The sequence below is a fragment of the Bubalus kerabau genome, chromosome 3 (genome assembly GCF_029407905.1).
Source record: "Bubalus kerabau isolate K-KA32 ecotype Philippines breed swamp buffalo chromosome 3, PCC_UOA_SB_1v2, whole genome shotgun sequence".
Classification (NCBI taxonomy): domain Eukaryota; kingdom Metazoa; phylum Chordata; class Mammalia; order Artiodactyla; family Bovidae; genus Bubalus; species Bubalus kerabau.
Window position 1 is genome coordinate 144,581,638 of NC_073626.1, and position 20,582 is coordinate 144,602,219.

General features: G+C 42.5%; 1 protein-coding gene across 1 annotated transcript in view; it reads left to right on the forward strand.

Moving 5' to 3' along the window:
• Window positions 1–4,590: 4,590 nt before the first annotated feature.
• KIAA2012 (KIAA2012 ortholog) overlaps window positions 4,591–20,582 on the forward strand; it is a 128,760-nt gene continuing 112,768 nt past the window's right edge. Inside the window, exons 1-2 of the mRNA XM_055573114.1 lie at window positions 4,591–4,674; window positions 6,042–6,326. Coding sequence (XP_055429089.1) covers window positions 4,591–4,674; window positions 6,042–6,326 — 369 coding nt within the window. The remainder of the gene's footprint in view (window positions 4,675–6,041; window positions 6,327–20,582) is intronic.

Consider the following 20,582-nt stretch of genomic DNA (forward strand, 5'->3'; position numbering starts at 1 on the left):
GACTTTCCTGTCCACGGCTCCTGCCCCTCTCATCCTCCCTGCTCACCATCCATGAATGTCCATTAAAGCCCACCTCTAGTACCCCTCATCCTCATGGCCTTCTACAAGGCCCACCACCATGCATCACCCCACCATCACCACGCATCACCCAGCCATCGCCATGCATCACGCCACCATCACCACACATCACCCAGCCATCACCATGCATCACGCCACCATCACCACACATCACCCAGCCATCACCATGCATCACGCCACCATCACCACACATCACCCAGCCATCACCATGCATCACGCCACCATCACCACACATCACCCAGCCATCACCATGCATCACGCCACCATCACCACACGTCACCCAGCCATCACCATGCATCATGCCACCATCACCACACATCACGCCACCACCACCATGCATCACGCCACCACCACCCTTGCTTCTTTTCCTAGAGCACCTGCTCATTTCCACCTCCAAATCACTGTTGTCACATCATCTTTCAGATGCTGGTCCCCACACACCTGTCTTCTCACCCTGATGGGAGCTTCTTGAGGGCAGAGACCACATCTCACATGTAGTAATCTTCTAGTAGAGCTTTGTTGAAAGGTCCTTTTGACCTTTCAGGGATGGAGAAGATGATGGGAGAGAACGTGCATGCACTTCAGTTGTGTCTGACTCTTTGTGACCCCATGGACTGTCACCCACCTGGCTCCTCTGTCCATGGGATTCTCCAGGCAAGAATTCTGGAGTGGGTTACCATGCCTTCCTTCAAGGGATCTTCCCAAACTAGGGATCCAACTCATGTCTCAGCAGATGGGCTCTTTACTACTAGCACCAACTGGGAAGCCCATGGGAGAGAACATCAGTAGCTTAAAAGTCCTGGAAACTTAAAAGTCCTTGGAACCTTCATTTTGTAGAATTTTGTCTCATCTGCTGTAAGGAGTTCACTCTATAGTAATGCTGACCAATGGCTTTCAGATTACAAAGTGCTAAATTCAGTTTTTTATTTTCTTTGCTCTACATTTTTTTAGATTTTAGCTCAAAATCTAAAGTATGCATAACATAAAATGTATCATTTTAATAATTTTTAAATGTACCATTCATTGACATTAAGTACTTTCACATTATTGTACAGTTATCACCACCACCCATTGCCAGAACTTTTTCATCTTCTAAAATTGAAACTCTGTACTCAGTAAACACTAACTTTCCATTCCTTTCCCACATCTCCTCGGAAACATCATTCTAGTTTCTGTCCCTATGAATTCAACTATTCAAAGTATTTACCTCATACATTTGGAGTCATGCAATGTCAATATTTGTTCCTTTGTGACTGTCTCATTTCATTCAGCATAATGTCTTCAAGGAAATCCAGCCAGTTGATCCTAAAGGAAATTAACCCTGAATATTCATGGGAAGGACTGATGCCGAAGCTCCCATACTTTGACCACCTGATGCAAAGAGCTGACTCTTTGGAAAAGATCCTGTTCTGGGTAAGATTGAAGACAAAAGGCGAAAGGGGTAGCAGAAGATGAAATGGTTAGATAGCATCATTGACTCAATGAACATGAATTTGAGCAAACTCTGGGAGACAGTGATGGACAGGGAAGACTGGTGTGCTGAAGTCCATGGGGTCACAAAGAGTCGGACACAGCTTAGCAACTGAACAACAGCGTCTTCAAGGTTCATCTATATTGTAGCGTGTATCCAAATTTATTTCCTTTTCAAGGGTGAATAATATTCTGTTTTATATATTTGTCACACTTTGTTTTTCCATTCATCTATCATCTGTCAAGCAAACAGTTGAATTTTTCCCACATTTCAACTATTGTGAATAACATTGCTATAAACATGGATGTTCAAATATCTAACTCCTTGCTTTCACTTCTTTTGGGTCATACACCCAAAAGTAGAATTACTGGATCATATGGTAATTTATGTTTAATTTTCTGAGTAACTGCCATACAGCTTTTTGTTTATGTATTATGCCAAATGGCTTGTAGATGTTAGCTCCCATCAGTTCAGTTCTGTTCAGTTCAGTCGCTCAGTCGTGTCCAACTCTTTGCGACCCCATGAATCGCAGCATACCAGGCCTCCCTGTCCATCACCAACTCCCGGAGTTCACTCAGACTCATCCATCCATCGAGTCAGTGATGTCATCCAGCCATCTCATCCTCTGTTGTCCTCTTTTCCTCCTGCCCCCAATCCCTCCCAGCATCAGAGTCTTTTCCAATGAGTCAACTCTTCGCATGAGGTGGCCAAAGTACTGGAGTTTCAGTGTTAGCATCATTCCTTCCAAAGAACACCCAGGGCTGATCTCCTTTAGAATGGACTGGTTGGATCTCCTTGCAGTCCAATGAACTCTCAGGAGTCTTCTCCAACACCACAGTTCAAAAGCATCAATTCTTTGGCATTCAGCTTTCTTCACAGTCCAATTCTCACATCCATAGATGACCACTGGAAAAACCATAGCCTTGACTAGACGGACCTTTGTTGGCAAAGTAATGTCTCTGCTTTTCAATATGCTATCTAGATTGGTCATAACCAGGGATTTAATCGATCTTTGGCAGTGAAAGCTCAGAGTCTCAACTACTGGACCATCAAAGAATTCCTGACATACTGTTTTCCACACCTGTTGCATCATTTGATATTCCCACTAATACACAAGGATCCCAATTTCTCCACATCTTCAGAACACTTATTATTTTCTGGACTTTTTCTGTTTGTTTTTATTTTTTTTAATAGTCATTCTAAGATGGTGCTAGTGGTAAAGAACCTGCCTGACAATGCCAATGCAGAAGATGTAACAGACCCAGGTTCGATCCCTGGGTCAGGAAGATCGCCTGGAAGAGGAAATGGCAACCCATTCCAGTATTCTTGCCTGGAGAATCCTGTGGACAGAGGAGCCTGGTGGGCTATAGTCCATGGAGTCTCAGAGTCAAACATGACTGAAGTGACTTAGCACATAGCATGCAAGGACTGTCGAAGTGGTATCCATGGTGGTTTTGACTAAATTCAGTTTTGAGCCTCTGCATTCACTGCCTTGATTCCCTGTGATAAATCCAATCTCATTATACACCATGACCTCTATTTCTTCCTTATGAGACTTGAGCCTGCCTCCCAGAAAAGTGACAGCCACAGAGGGAGATGGAACAGTACGTTGGCCTGGGTCCAGCTGTACTTCTTCCTCCAGGTCAGCAGGGAGCACTCCCACAGGACTGCCCTGAAGACTCCGATGACAGGTGACAGGACAGGTCGCCTTTCCAGACCAAAGTAGAGTCCCAGATCACCTGCAAAAGGGTCTCTTTTTTTCCCCTGGCCACCTCCCCTCAGTCCTGTCCTCCTCATGGTGTCAGCAACAAGGAGAACAAGCAGCCCAGGCCCCAACAGTGTTTCTGAAAGGGGATGACTTTGGCACTCAGAGTGAGACATTTCTTCATTAGGCAGGACAGCAGACGGTCATTGTGACAACCAAAATGCCCACTACCCACATCTCCCAAGTACCCTCTCCCTCTAGAGATGAAAGTGAAAGTGTTTGTTGCTCAGTCTTGTCCAACTCTTTGTGACCCCATGGACCATAGCTTGCCAGGCTCCTCTCCTCTGTCCATGGGATTTCCAAGGCAAGAATACTGGAGTGAGTTGCCATTTCCTCCTGCAGGGGATCTTCCTGACCCAGGGATCAAATCCAGGTCTCCTGCATTGCAGGCAGATTCTTTACCATCTGAGCCACCACAGAAGTCCCTCTAAAGATGGGAGTTGCCCAAGTGAGATCCAGGTATGCAGAGGAATCTCGAGAGTCCAGGTGTCCTGCACTCATTCCTGCAAAGCAGCAAATACCAGAAAAAGGGGCCTCATGTCCAGCTGAGAAGACGCTGGAGCTCAGCCAAGGAAAATGTCACAGGTTGCTTTAGATGACCTAGACGACTCCTCTGAGTCTGTTAATGTTTGGTTGACAGTGAAAAGGCTCTCATATCCGAAGAAGGGGGAGACACTCTCTACCAGCAGAACAAGTCCTGTAACAGAAAGAATATCCCAACATGCCCCCCATCCCCGAAATCAGGACCTGAAATCTGAGCCTGGTCCCTTCGATGTCCATTTGACCCTCCCTCCCCACAGGGTGTGAACCCTGCCCTCAACAGTCCCTGCCTTGCCTAGACTGGCTTCAGCGACTTCACCTCCCTGTGCTGCCATAGCAACCAGGAAACAACCTCCGGTCACAGTGAGAAGGAGGGTGCCTGTGGCCCAGATCTGCCGATGCACACCGCCGGTACCCGAGCAACAGGACCAGGCACAACAAGGGTGCAGGCGAAGAGGAGAGAGGGCTGCACAGAGAGCAGACAATCCAGGGCTTGAGGAGTCTGGGTGTGTGGTTTATTTTTTCTCCCGACAAAGACACACACTGTCTAAACTGTGTGGCTAGTTGTTATTAAGAAACTGCTGTATGAGTGAAAAAAAATGTATTTCATAAAAGGCCCAGTGTTTGTGGTCTTCTTGGGCTCACTGCTGAGCTCAGGAAACCCTGAGGTGTGACCAGTTTTCAGCCTTCAAAACCAAGATGAACTGCCCTTGAGAAGGGTGCTCAGAGGAAAACCATGTTCACCCTCTCTCTCCTGAGCCGGGGACATGGCAAGCTGGTCCAGAACAAACAGAAGCTAGAAGTCTATTTTGAACCAGAGGTGAGTCTTACCAATGAATAAAAGCATATTTGGGGGATGGGAGGGGAATGTTCTGTTTTTCCACTTGGGGCTGAGCCCTGTGTGTTTTGGTTGGTTTTGTTTCTGAGGTGATGGGGGTCGCCGAGAGATCATCCCTCCTCCTTGGTGAAACTCAAGAAAATAAGGTAGTTTGCTTGACCCACGGAAGTTGCCACCTGGGCCTTGTCCTCCCCCTCCCTCACTGATTTATGGCCTCATTTACTTTAGACAGGAGGAGATTCCACATGGTCTAGAATTGGGGCGGTTTGGTACAAGACCAGAATTTCCACCTGGGTTCTAGGCAAGCTGATGGCTGTTTGGGTTTTTAGACATCGTGTTCTGTGGTTGAAATGCTGAGTGTGCTCATGCCAATTCAATGGCTTCCTTGAACCTTCTGGAATTCAACCCACAAGGACTCATATTTAATATAAGCAAAAAAAAAAAAACAACTTTTTTTTTCATTTTAGAAGATTTTTAAAGAGGTGGCAAAATTCCTTTGTTGTACTGGAATTTTATTTCATTGAATCCTGCCAGGAGTAAGAAATCCACTGGGGGTGCTTTGAAAATTTTTGGATCATACAGAGATTTCCATTGTCATGGTAGTTTGTCATGATATTCGACCTTCACTGTATTAAAAGACATATAAAGTTTCAAAAGACCTCTGTGGCCAATGGCGTTCACTTACTTACAAGATATGTAACTACTTTATAGGCTCCTAAACAGCCAAATTAGGTAACATTACATAGCATCTGGAATGTATAGAAATTCTCCCTGAATATAGCTGAAGCGATGGGTTGGAATGGTTTTCTCCCATTTAAACTGCCAGCTACTCCAGGTCTAATTTCAAAGTTATCTGCTGCCCTTGGTAATTCTTACTACTTCCTTGCATACCAGGAAATTTTAACTGGCCTAGAAGCCACATTCTACCCTATTAAAGCCTGTAGGCATAAAAAGGCTCTCTTGAAAGTTATATGGGGTAAAAGAGAAACATGTTCTGGGTTCTACTAACTCTGAGAGGTGGAGAACAAAATCAGTTGCTAAGAGGAGTGTGGGGGGTTGGAAAAGAATGGATACATGTATATATATGGCTGAGTCCCTTCACTGTTCACCCGAAACTATCATAATATTGTTAACTGGCTATACCCCAATACAAAATGTTTTCGGCGTTAAAAAATAAATAAATAAATGAATGAAAAAAAAATTTTTTTAAATATTGTGTTCGTGACACCATGTGAACAATTCAGAGAAAAGCAGTCACAGACAGCATGTTAAACACTTGCCCAGGCAGTATTTGCCATGAAAGGGCCTTCCACTGGGGACCAATTTAAGGTGCTTTGTTTCCACTGCAGGATTACTTGAACTGGAAGTCCCCGGAAGATTACATCCTGGTCAGAAAACCAGAGGATGAGGGCAATGCTGACCAGCACACATGGAGCCTCTTTCTTCCTAAAACATTCAGCACTAGAAAAGGCGCCCTGATCCTCTACTCGGAAGGTTTGGCTATTTCAGCATGGACTCCCGAAGAGAGGAGAAAAGGCCCCTACCGCCCCAAAGGCCGCAGGAAGAGGCCAGATCTTGAACTGCGCACACTGCAGGACCTCAAGGAAGCCATCCTGGCATACGGAAGGAGACAGGTAAGCAGAGCAGTGTCCAGGGCTCAGAGAAGGCCCTGTTCTGAGTGTCTAGGAGTCCAGCTACAGACTTGGGTATAACTTCTTCAGAGATCCTAGGAAGCTCTGAAACCCTCAGATTTCCATTTCTTCATCTCCAGAATGGGACTGTACTCATGGCACACCACTCTCATGAGGCTTACATGAAATAATCTACATGAAAGGGCTCTGGAACACATGTGAATTGAAGTGAAAATCTCTCAGTCATGTCTGACTCTTTGTGATCCCATGGATGATAGCCTATCAGGCTCCTCTGTCCATGGAACTGACCAGGCAAGAATACTGGAGTGGGTTGCCATTTCCTCCTCCAGGGGATTTTCCCTACCCAGGGATGGAACCCCGGTATCCTGCATTGCAGGCAGATTCTTTACTGTTTGACCCACCCGGACTATTTTATTATCGTTTTGTGTTTTCCTTTCCACACAAGGTCCTTTTCAGAATTCAGACAGGTCCTGCCAGCAGACATTTCATCAGCATCCTTGAAATCCTGTCTCATAGCCACAAGCATCATCTTCACACCTCTGATATTCTTGGCTTTGTGGAAAGGAGAATATTTTAAATATTTACCTTGAGCCCTTCAGCATCTGCAGGATAAGTTAATGACTTTTTCCACCCTGAATTTAATATTAAGGGGAAACCCTTATGCTCATTTTTCTGATTCATGCTTTCTAATCTCGTATGAGATGTATATATGTCCCCTGCTTTATATATTAGCATTGCATCAGCCCTTTGGTTGAGGCCATGAGAGAGACTGGATGATGTATCACTTCATGAAATTCTAGGTCATAGATGGTGGGAGACTCCCTAGTTTAAAAGTCTCTGCTGGCTTTTCTTTCTCCATAGGATAAAGTCGTTAACTTCTATGCCAGGCCCTTCATGCACTGGCTTTCTCTTTCATTTCTAGCCATATCTGCCACTCGTTCTAACCACCACCATGGCTGTGGACCCCTCAAGGCCCCGTCCATGTGAAGAGCTCACCTTTCCACTAGTATCTTGTGCCCTTTTGTAACTTTACACTTTTGCATGTGCCTCTACATCTGGAAAACTCCTCTTCATCCTTCAAAACACAACTCCACTATCATCACCCACTGAAGCTTCTCCCACTTCCCTAGACAGAGCTATCCCATTGCTCCCTCCTCTGTGAGCATTCCCATACCATCATACATCGCAAGGCATCTCTGGTCCATCAGTTGCCATCTCCTTGAGGGCAGAAACCACATCTAAATCTTAGTTGCCAAAAAAAAAAATAGTGAGTACCCATAAATGTTTGTGAAATGAATGAATCAATCATGCACGATACCCTCAATGTGTTTTAAATCATCCCCCAGTATCATTATAGAGCAATTTATCATATCCCTCTGATGAAGAGCTTCCAAAAGGAAAATTTCTCTGCCCTCTTTCCTTCTTTCAAAATATTTCAAAGAAGCTTAATGACCTTGACCACATGCCCAGTTGCCCTTGATATTAAAAATCATAAATTGGATGAAAGGAAACCAATTGTTGTTGAATACTTATTATATTACAACTTTGATTGCATTGAATCTTCACAATTACCTGTGAGATGTGGTTTCTCTTGCCCCCATTTGTAGATGAGGAAACTGAAGCTTGGAGGAGTTAAGTGACTTGGCCAAATTCTCAAAGCTAGTAAATGACAGAGCCCAGATTCACACCAAGACTGCCTACCTCTCCATGCTTTGCACTTCATCCTGTTGTCTGTGGGCCGGGGGGGCCTCCAGGAATCTGTGTCAGGCCTTGGCCTGTTTGCATTCACATTGTCTCCTCGCCCTTACCTCACTCAACTCTGTATCACAGTTGGATTGGCCACAGGCTGCATGTAATTCCACAGATATCTGTGTCAACTGGCTTCTAATTGCATTTGCCATTGGGTGACATTGGAAGGAGGTTGGAGAGGGAGAAGAGAAAAACCTGGGGATTTCTCTCCTCCCAGTCCACCCATGGTGGTAAGAAGTACCCCCATCACCTCTGTGGTCCAGCTCCAGGAAGGCCCATTGTGGCTCCAGGTTCCTCCAGGTGACCTTGCCAGCTACTCCCTCTGCCCTTTAGCCTAGGGCTCAGACTGGCTTCCTGATATTAGTAATCTCAGTGTTGCCTCAACATCTTTTTGGCGTCTGAGCTTTCTAGTCACTGGTGTAATCAATTTCCTGAATTAAATTTCTTCTATGTTTAAATATTTAGAGTGGTTTCTGTTTTACTGGGTGGACACTGATACTTAGGCTGACTTACTGCCCAAAGCAAGAATACCTTCTATAGTTTTCAGATGCTCGTCCATATGGCTGAAATATTCCAGGCAACAGGAATCTTATTTCTTTATAAAGTAGATGAGTCTTTTGGGGAATGGCTTCATTTTTAGTTAGACCTGGGCTCAATGGAAAAAAGAAGTTCCCATCTCCTTGAGGTATCCATCTATCATATTGACAACATTCAGTCAGTTCAGTCCTTCTGTCATGTCCAACTCTTTGTGACCCCATGGACCGCAGGACGCCAGGCCTCCCTGTCTATCACAAACTCCTGGAGTTTACCCAAACTCATGTCCACTGAGTCAGTGATGCCATCCAACCATCTCATCCTCTATTGTCCCCTTCTCCTCCTGCCTTCAATCTTTCCCAGCATCAGGGTCTTTTCCAATGAGTCAGCTCTTTGAATCAGGTGGCCAAAGTACTGGAGTTTCAGCTTCAACATCAGTCCTTCCAATGAACACGCAGGACTGATCTCCTTTAGGATGGACTGGTTGGATCTCCTCGCAGTCCAAGGGACTCTCAAGAGTCTTCTCCAACAGCACAGTTCAAAAGCATCAATTCTTTGATGCTCAGCTTTCTTTACAGTCCAGCTCTTATATCCATACATGACTACTGGAAAAACCATAGCCTTGATGAGACAGACCTTTGTTGGCAAAGTAATGTCTCTGCTTTTTAATGTCTGCTTTTTAAATGTCTCTGCTGTCTAGGGTAGTCATAGCTTTTCTTCCAAGGAGTAAACATCTTTTGATTTCATGACTGCAGTCACCAGCTGCAGTGATTCTGGAGCCCAAAAAATAAAGTCAGCCACTGTTTCCACAGTTTCCCCATCTATTTGCCATGCAGTGATGGGACCAGATGCCATGATCTTAGTTTTCTGAATGTTGAGCTTTAAGCCAACTTTTTCACTCTCCTCTTTCACTTTAAAGAGGCTCTTTACTTCTTCTTTGCTTTGTGTTATAAGGGTGGTGTCATCTGCATATCTGAGGTTATTGATATTTCTCCCAGCAATCTTGATTCCAGCTTGTGCTTCCTCCAGCCCAGCGTTTCTCATGATGTATTCTGCATGTAAGTTAAATAAGCAGGGTGACAATATACAGCCTTGGCGTACTCCTTTTCCTATTTGGAACCAGTCTATTGTTCCATGTCCAGATCTAACTGTTGCTTCCTGACCTGCATACAGATTTCTCAAGAGGCAGGTCAGGTGGTCTGGTATTCCCATCTCTTTCAGAATTTTCCACAGTTTATTGTGATCCACACAGTCAAAGGCTTTGGTGTAGTCAATAAAGCAGAAATAGATGTTTTTCTGAAACTCTCTTGCCTTTTCCATGATCCAGTGGATGTTGGCAATTTGATCTCTGGTTCCTCTGCCTTTTCTAAAACCAGCTTGAACATCTGCAAGTTCACAGTTCACCTGTTGCTGAAGCTTGGCTTGGAGAATTTTGAGCATTACTTTACTAGCATGTGAGATGAGTGCAATTGTGCGGTAGTTTGAGCATTCTTTGGCACTGCTTTTCTTTGGGATTTGAATGAAATTGACCTTTTCCAGTCCTGTGGCCACTGATGAGTTTTCCAAATGTGCTGGCATATTGAGCGCAGCACTTTCACAGCATCATCTTTCAGGATTTGAAATAGCTCAATTGGAATTCCATCACCTCCACTAGCTTTGTTCGTAGTGATGCTTCCTAAGGCCCACTTGACTTCGCATTCCAGGATGTCTGGCTCTAGGTGAGTGATCACACCATTGTGATTATCCAGGTTGTGAAGATCTTTTTTGTACAGTGCTTCTGTGTACTCTTGCTACCTCTTCTTAATATCTTCTGCTTCTGTTAGGTCCTATATTGAGCCCATCTTCACATGAAATGTTCCCTTGATATCTCTAATTTTCTTGAAGAGATCTCTAGTCTTTCCCATTCTGTTGTTTTCCTCTGTTTTTCTTTGCACTGATCACTGAGGAAGGCTTTCTTATCTCTCCTTACCATTCTGTGGAATTCTTCATTCAAATGGGTATATCTTTCCTTTTCTCCTTTGTTTTTCACTTCCCTTCTTTTCACAGCCATTTTGCTTTTTTCCATTTCTTTTTCTTGGGGATGGTCTTGATCACTGTCTCCTGTACAATGTCACGAACCTCTGTTCATAGTTCATGAGGCACTCTGTCTATCAGATATAGTCCCTTAAATCTCTTTCTCACTTCCACTGTATAATCGTAAGAGATTTGATTTAGGTCATACCTGAATGGTCTAGTGGTTTTTCCCTACTTACAAATGTACAAACAGAACACTGTAGTCTAACTCCAGTGAACAGAAGGAAAATGGTGTGAGGAACTAGGAAAGGAAAGAAAATGTTTGGAATAGTAATAAAGCAGGAATCTAAGATTAGAGGATATGGTAGATTAAAATAGAAGAAAAAATAACTCAAGAGTGAGTTGGTATTAAAAACAATGAACACGGTCAGAAGAGGAGAGCTTTGGAAACTACAGAGCACCATCTGATTACAAAAGCTACAGCCTGGCAAGAAACTTTTAAAATCATTATATCCACTACTGAGAAGGCTATGGGGAAATGAGCTGTCTCATACAGAAGTACAAATTCACGTGACATTTCTAGAGGGCATTTTGGCAAAAACCTAAAAAGGGCTAATACTCTTTGATTTAGCATTCTATTTTTATAAAGTTGCCTTAGGAAATAATCAGAGATGTGGCCAAAGATTCATGCACAAGAATGTTTACTACAGGGTTATTTACCATGCAAAACACTGAAAATAATACATGTCCAACAATGGGACATTGATTAAACACAGTCATACAGTGATTTTGGGGTCAGGCAATAAAGTCAAGTATTACTTATGAATAACATATCATGAGTAAATAATAAAGTCACGAATAACATGAGAAAATACAGTGTATTTTTTAAAAGCAGGTTAAAAAATAGTACTCATTTAATAAAAATACCAACATTCATTAACATTTTTTAGTATTTAAAATGTTCCAGCCACTGTTCTAAGTACTTTCTATTATATAACTCAATATACTTTCTATCAATTGTAGGAGTAGGTACTATTATTATCTCATTTTAAAAGTAAGGAAATTAAACCATAGAGAATTCATGTAATTCACTCAAAGTTATACAGCCATGTAGATAATTACACCAGAATTCAAGACTAGACAGTATAGAAAACATCACCTCTCAACCATAATCCCAATTTTTAAAAATTAGTTGTATAAGCAGGAAGATACACATCAAAATTTAACCATGGTGGTGAGATTATGTCATACTTTTATTTTTACATATCCTTTCCAAAAAAAAAAAATTTTTAAGTCATGGGATTTAAAAAATAAGAAACTATGGCCTCGAAAGGATAGTGAAAAGTAGTCTCCAGGATGACCGTAGAGAGCCAGGTAGGGCAGCGAAGCGGAATAGAAACAGTGCTGTAAATTGAGCCCTGCGATCATCACACCATCTGTCCCTCGGGGTCAGTATTTCATCATCCAAATGATATAATACAAGAGTTAAGCACACCACACTCAAAGCAAAAGAGCCAAAAGCGGAGGGGGTAAAAGTGAGAATGGGTAATCGATAGAGCAGTGCTGCTCACAGAAACATCTCTCCTGTCTGAGCTGTCAATCAGGAAACCTATACAACGCAGGCTCCACTCAGACCCGTGAGAATCAAGGCTGTCGCAGGAAGGTGAAATCACATTTTTAAAGCATCTCACACCATCTCCAGTGCTATATATGGATCTAATGACAAGCATGCAGCAATCTGTCTGAGTTTTATAGCCCAACACACACCTACTCTTTAACTTTCTTGATGGCCCAACTTCCTAATGAGCAAAGATTAATGCTAAGTCAAGACATTAGGTGTCAGAGTTCTTACTCTTCTAGATACACACAGATATGTTGCTTTGGTTTAAAAAAAAAAAAAAAACAGAAGGAAATACTGTTCAAATATTTTCAGAGTTAAAACCACGAGGCCTCTAATTCATCCAGCTTCCCATCATGTATTTAAAAATCAAATAACTATGAAATCTAAATAACCATAATTTGGAGTAGTATCTAGATAACAATCAACATGATGCTTTTGAAGCCTAGCAGAAACCTCAAGTACCTCTCAAATCATCAGAAAATGTAGCTAATTTTCATTGTTTTAACATTTATTCTTCTTATATTTTTAGAATTTTATAAGTCCAGTAATATTTTTAAATGTCTAACATGGTATTTGGCTAAATAATGTATTAAAAATAATTTGTTTAAAAATTCATTTCACAGAGCATCTCATTTCTTTATCCCATTGAAGGATGAACAGGATTCAGTTTACTATAACTGGTTTCAACCAAGGTTGTGTTGGGTCTGTCATCTCCCTTATAAATGTGGTTACATCCCCTGGAGGAGGGCACAGCAACCCACTCCAGTATTCTTGCCTGGAGAATCCAATGGGCAGAGGAGCCTGGCAGGCTATAGGCCATAGGGTCGCAAAGAGTTGAACACAACTGAAATGACTTAGCATACACGCACACTTAAAAGCATTGTCAACCTTGCTCCGCAGATTCCATACTGCCTAATCTCTGTACTCAAGGCGCTTAACTATCCAATGGGTGTTTACAGTCATTATGCAGCCCACAAAGGTAACTTCAGACTTCTATTTTATCGAGTAATATTGTGATAATGTTTTTTGAATAAAGTTTATTTTCCATCCTAATCATAATGTCAGCCTGTTATATAAAATAGAAAGATATAGAAAAGTAGAAAGAATAATACATTATCCTTTCAGCCAGTGATCAGGAAGACAAAGTCTGTTTGCAAGACCTGTATAATTACCTGCTACTGGTGTGATGGTGCCCCTAAGAAGTGCTCTGACGGCCCTTAACAAGGTGTCAGAGTGTTAGTCACTTAAGTCATGTCTGACTCTTTGCAACCCATGGACTGTAGCTTGCCGCAGAATTCTCCAGGCAAGAATACTGGAGTGGGTTGCTGTTCCCTCCTCCAGGGGATCTTCTGGATCCAGGGATCAAACCTGGATCAAATCTGCAAAGGCAGATTCTTTACCATCTGAGCCACTGGGGAAGCTAACAAGGTGTCAAGACAGGCACCAAAGCAGCGAGGTGAGTATGACCTGACTTCACTCCTTCTGCTAAGTGTGCTCCATTTAGGCAGCTCCTGAGCAGCTGTACTTAGAGCTTTTAACAAACTAGAAGTAGGAAACATCAGGAGAGATGCATGGGTCATCTGTGATGACGAGGTCAAAGGTTTTATCAATAATAGCTAACATTTATTGACTGCTTGGCATAGGTCAGCCATTTAATCTCTATAACTACACTCAATCTGCACAAGTTTATGAGTGGTGTGCCGCCATTACCTCCATAGTGTAGCAGGAAAAATGGGGGCTTGAGGTTAACTAACTCTCCCAAAGTTATATATCTAAGTGGTGGAGTTAGAATTAGAGCTTGGACAACTGATCCCAAAGCCCCACTCTTAATACCTAGAGGGCCTGATTTTGAAGATTCCACATGCTCCAGGGGAAAAAAACATCTCTCCTGCTTTAACAGCATTTTTTTAAAGGGCTCTGGTTCTTCCAACACATCCTTCAAAACCCTTTACTATACTTCTAGGAACACAAATCAGATTTTCATTAAAACCAACCTGGGTTGTAGGTAACATGTTCAAGTAAGCATACATACAACCCAGTAGGCTTGGCTGTATGTACTTCATCCATTGGGCCCCTGGTATAACCATTTGATGGAAAGTAAGAAGGCAATGGCACCCCACTCCAGTACTCTTGCCAGGAAAATCTCATGGACGGAGGAGCCTGGTAGGCTGGCGTCCATGGGGTCGCTAAGAGTTAGACACGACTGAGCGACTTCACTTTTACTTTTCACCTTCATGCATTGGAGAAGGAAATGGCAACCCACTCCGGTGTTCTTGCCTGAGAATCCCAGGGACAGTGGAGCCTGATGGGCTGCCGTCTATGGGGTCGCACAGAGTTCGACACAACTGAAGCGATTTAGCAGCAGCAGCAGCATGTATAATAACAGCTAATACTTAATAGGCAAACACTTAAGTAATAGTATTGTACCCCTCAGCATTCTAAGCACTTTATACTAATTATCTCATTTAATCCTCACAACAACTTTATGTGTATTTTTTATTGTTGTAACATATAGATAAACATAACATTTACCATTTTAATCAATTTAAGTGTACAGCTGAGTGGCACTAAGTACATTCACCTTGCTATGCAACCATCACCACCATCCATTTCCAAAACTTTTTTTATCTTGAAAAACTAAAACTCTATACACATTAAACAGTAATTCCCTATTTTCCATTGTTCTAATCTTTGTGTCTATGAATTTGACCATTGTATGTACCTCATAAGAGTAAAATCATATGGTAGTTATCCTTTTAGTATTTTGTGATTGGTTTATTTCGTTGAACATAATGTCTTCAAGCTTTGTTCATACTGTAGCAGGTATCAGAATTATTATTCTGATTATTATTATTCCTTTCTTTTGAAAGCTGAATAGCACTTCACTATGTGTATATACCACAATTTGTTTATTCGTTCATCAGTTGATGGACACTTAGCTTGCATTCATATTTTGGCTATTTGAATAATGCTGCTATAAACATGGGTGTACAAATATCTGTCGATTTCCCTGCTTTTAATTCTTTTGAGTATATACCCGGAAGTAGAATTGCTGGATCATACATAATTCTATTTTTTTGTTTTTTGAGGAACCACCATACTGGTTTCCATAGCCGCAACTACATTATTTGACATTCTTATTAGCCATGCCCAAGGGTTTCAATTTCTCTAAACCTTCAATAACCCTTGTTATTTTCTGTTTTTTTTTTAAATAATAGCTCTTAATAATAGCTCAAACTCGTGAAGTGGTATCTCATTGTGGTTTTGATTTGCATTTCTTAATAACACGTAATATTGAACATCTTTTCATATGCTTATTGGCAATTTATATATATTCTTTGGAAAAATGTCTGTTCAAGTCTTTTGCCCACTTTAAAATCAGATTGATTTTTTGTTTTTGAGTTATAAGTGTTCTTTAAACATTCTGCACATTAATCCCTTATCAAATATATGACCTGAAAATAATTTCTCCCATTCTGTGGGTTGGCCTTTTCACTCCTGATAGTGTTCTTTGATGTAGAAGAGTTTTACATTTTCTTTTCTTTTTTTGGCCACATGGCATGTGGGACCTTAGTTCCCTGTCCAGGGATCAAACTCGTGCCCCCTGCAAGAGAACCATGGAGACTTAACCACTGAACCACCAGGGAATTTCCAGATTTTACATTTTCATGAAGTCCAACTTACCTACTTTTTCTTCTGTTGCATGTTCTTTTGGTGTCATATCCAAGAAATCATCACCAAATCCAATGTCATGAAGCTTTTCCCCTAAGTTTTATCCTAAGGGTTTTATAGTTTTAGCTCTTATATTAACTATACTTTGAGTTAATTTTTATATATGGTGCACGGTAAGGATTCAACTTCATTTTTTTTGCATGCAGGGTATGTACTTTCATCATCCTTATTTGACAGAAAGACTGAGGCATAGATGGGTCAAGTAATTTCCCCAAAGCCAGACAGCTAGTAAATGATGGAGCCAAGATTCAAACTGAAGCAGGCTGAGTTCTTACAGGAACTGAAGCTTCATATTTTCTGATTTCAATTCTAGTTGTTTTATCTTTGCTTTTGTGGCATATGACTAGTCAAATCTTTGATACTAAATGGTTTGGTCAGGAATCAAACCCTGTTACAACATTGCAGCTATGGGAAAATTCAAACCACTTTATGATTCCCTTCTTAATGGCCTGATATTCAGTAACACATGACTACCAAAGATATTTGGGAGTGAGTGTGAAGTCACTCAGTCGTTTCTGACTCTTTGCGACCCCATGGACTGTAGCCCGCCAGGCTCCTCTGTCCATGGGATTCTCCAAGCAAGAATACTGGAGTGGGTTGCCATTTCCTTCTCCAGGGGATCTTCCCAACCCAGGGATCGAACCTGGGTCTCCTGCATTGCAGGCAGACGCTTTATCCTCTGAGCCATTTGCACAGACTCTCAGAAATTAAACCTGCAGAGAAAGAGCTGGCTGAAAGTGGCACTGTTTACACAAGACTGATGAAAGTCAGGCTGGGGTTGAGAAGTCTTTTCAGGCACAGCTTTAAGTGGACACACACCTCTCCCCTCCCCACCTCACCTTCACCTTGACTCTGGTTGGACTCACCTCGCAGCCCCAAGTCTGGCTACTACACATGTATAACAACAATGATGGTCACTCTCTGTCCTAAAGCTTGGTCTTTGCCAGAGCACACGGACTCTGTGTCTCAGAGCAGGAGAAAACAGGCTTTGCTCCTCTGGAGAGAAGGACTTCTGACTGGAGTGGGCAGCTTGAGGAGACAAGTTGTCAGCAGAAAAGTACAGGAATATTTGGGGGATTTCCATTCCTCTGAGTTAACATCTTGAATAGTTATTAAATAATGCCTTGAACATTGCCTGACACATGGCAAATTCTCAACAAATAGTTGTTAGATGAACATAGTAGTTGCCAGGGTGTGGCGGGGGGAGGCCATAACCTCTACCCAGCAGGGGTGGGTGTACAATGTGATCAGGGAGGCAGATTTGCGCCCCCGTGACACTTGATACAAGGCAGCCTAGGATAGGATATAGACTACAATCTATTAATATGCAGTCAAAGTATAAAGACAGTAGAGACTGATTGCTTCTTGCTAGGAAAATCTAGAGTGACATCTTGGAGGAGGTAGAATTTGAGCTGAGTCTTGTGGTAAAAATAATTGGAGAGAGACTCTCTGGGCATAGGTCAGTGAAGGCCCAGAGAGGAGAGTGGCAGAGGAAAGTCAGAGTAACTAGACAGGTGTGGCTCTTACCTGGAGAAATGGGTAGGGTCAAGTTACAGATGGCTTTGCCTGCCAGCCCTTGGGATATCTGAACTTCCCTCTTCATCTCTTTGTGGACTCCTGCACACAAAGGCTGGCCACCTTCTGTGCTATGATGGCAGCTGGCAATCCGGGTGTTTCATGTCTTCCTGGGGACACTGGCACCCTGCCACCCCATAACTGCAAGGCAGGAGCATTGCACATATGGGCTCCTTCCATCTTCTGAAAACCTTCGCCTGCCAGGAGTGGAATAACATGGCCATGACAGCCAGTGGGGGGCTGGGGCCAGATGCAAGGGCAACCCCCTCACCCCTCTGCACATGGGGGCTGGAGGACACCGAGGAGACGGCGGGCCAGAGTAAGTTCCTCATTAGAGGACGCACTCCTAGTGGAATGTGGATAAGAGAGCCCTCTGGGCTTCCCTGGTGGCTCAGTGGTAAAGAATCCACCTTCCAATGCAGGAGATGTGGGTTCCATCCCTGGTCTGGGAAGATCCCACATGCCACAGAGCATCTGAGCCCCTGCGCCACAACCACTGAGCCTGTGCTCTAGAGCCCTGCTCCACGACAAGAGAAGCCATCACTTTGAGCACTGCAACAAAGAGTAGCCCCCACTTTCCACAACTAGAGAAAAGCCCGTATAGCAAGGAAGACCCAGTACAGTAAACAATGAATTAATTAATTAATTTTAAAAGAGCGAGAGAGCCCTCTATACACATTAATCACTCATTTCAGAAGAAACTGAAAGCTGGGGTTGATTAGCAAAACCAAGGCAAGCCTAAGAAGTCTGGAGCCATCGGCAGCCACCCTCCTGCTGTCGTGTATTTCCCCGTTTCAGGAACTCCCTTCTTGGACCCCTTCTGCCTCCTTTCATGTTTTAGAGTCATCTTCGGTAGTTAGAGGTCCAGGATCATGTTGGTGAAGGAAGACAGAAGTATGCAGAAACTATGTAAGGGCGGTGGGTGCAATAAAAAATCAATTCATCAATTTTTAACATGTTTTCCATTTATAAATATAATCTATTTTATGGAAATTTTGATTCTCTAAAAAAGAGAGAAGAAAAAACTATCTGTAATCTTATGCCCAACACTCTAATACCATTGTTATTAAATTTCTAATGTTATTTTCTTCCAGTGTTTCCACCATGATTATGCATTTATAAAATAAACTTTTATGAGATTGCCAATATAATATACATTCACTCTGCTTTTTGCCACTTTTTCCATGTTGGAAATGAATGAACAGGTTTAACCCTGAGTGAGCTTTTCAGTAACCTAAGCAGGTCTTAGGCCTTTGGCAGTGCTTCAATTTATGCAATGAGATGTGAACTTTATCAACCAACTTCACAGGCATAATTTGAGAAATTACCAGCTGGAACCAGAAAACTAGAAAAAAAAAAAACTTAAAGAAGCTGTGGTAGGCAGAATAATGGCCCCCCAAAGATGTCTAAATCCCAATCCCTGGAATTTATGAATAAAGTAGGTTAGATGGCAAAGAGAAGTTAAGGTCACTAACCAGATGAGCTTGAAACAGTGAGGTTATCCTGGACTATCTGGACAGATCCAGTATATTCACAGGGATCCTTAAACATGGAAGAAGGAATCAAAAGAGAGAACCAGAGAGGGGACAGCATGAGAAGGACTCAGCCCATTGGTGCTGGCTTGGAAGATGCAGGAAAGGGTCACAGGCCAACGAATGCAGGCAGCCTCTAGAAACTGGGAAGAGCAAAGGAACAGATTCCTCTCTAGAGCCTCCGGAAAGCCCTGTAACACTTGATTTTATCCCAGTGGGACCCATTTCAAACTTCTGATCTCCAGAACTGTAAAATAACGAATTTGTATTGCTTAAAGCCACTACAAGGGGAATTCCTTGGTGTCCAGTGCTTAGGACTCAGTGCTTTCACTCCACTACTCTAGGTTCAACCCCTGGTCAGGAAACTAAGATCCTGCAAGTCGAGTGGCATGGCCAAAAAATAATAATAATTTAAAAATAAAGCCACCGAATGTGTGGTAATCTATTACAGCAGCAACAGGAAACGAACACAGAGGCCAAGATCAGCCTTCAAACTTGAAGCAAAAATGTACCAAGATGTGCCAAATTCCAGGATAAGGAATTTCCTAAATCTCTGCCCCATTGAGCAAGCAGCCCAGTAAAGCTCCAGAACCAACCAGGAGCTTCAGAAATGCACACTGCTGAGAAACAAAGAGCTCTTGTCCACTTCAGACAGTGCATCGTGCAATCTGCTCAGGGCCACAGCATCTCAGAGGAGCCTTGGTCTTATCACATTTAGAAGAGAATCATTGAAAGCAAAGGTTTATGTGAGGAAATGAAGTTGCAGTTCATCCAGAAAAGGCCTTATTATGATGGCTCCATATTACAGGGCTTAACACAGTGCCTGGCACATAGAAGGTGCTCAACAAATTCTTGCTACATGATGCATGAAAAAAATGGAGAGAGTGAAAGAACTTAAATCATTTTGTGTTCACTGCTCTCCCTACACGAACCCTTTCATGTTCTTTGGAAAAAGCCTCAAGTGGGGCTGAATTTTTCAGGCTCTGTTAGCACTTGAAGTAAACTCTTTTTGCCATATAAACTGTCTAGACATCAAGGACCACTTGATGTTCTGTGCTTGGATTCCAAGCATTCATTTAATTAACAAATTTCAAGAAAATAGAGTCAATTGAATAATAAGCCATGCTTTCTTTTACCTTTTACTGAATTTATTTATCAGTTATCGACCTACTTTTTTTGTTGCTTTTTCTCCAGTGCCTGGCATTAGAATTGCTTGATAAGTGAATGAATGAATGAATGAAGGCCTTAGATACCTGTTTACCTCTTCCCAGCAGAGGAATTCCTTCATTTTATGGACTTTGGCATTCCAGCCCTCTCTTAAGCTAAAGAGAAGTCCCTGGTGGTCTTGAATCCTCAGCGATGGCTGTGGGCGTCCACTCTGTGGCATTTCCATCTCCTGAATTAATCAGAATGCGAGCAAATCACAGCTCTGTGTAGCAGGGCAAGCACCCAAACCCTAAAGCCTTCCTCTCACCCATCAAT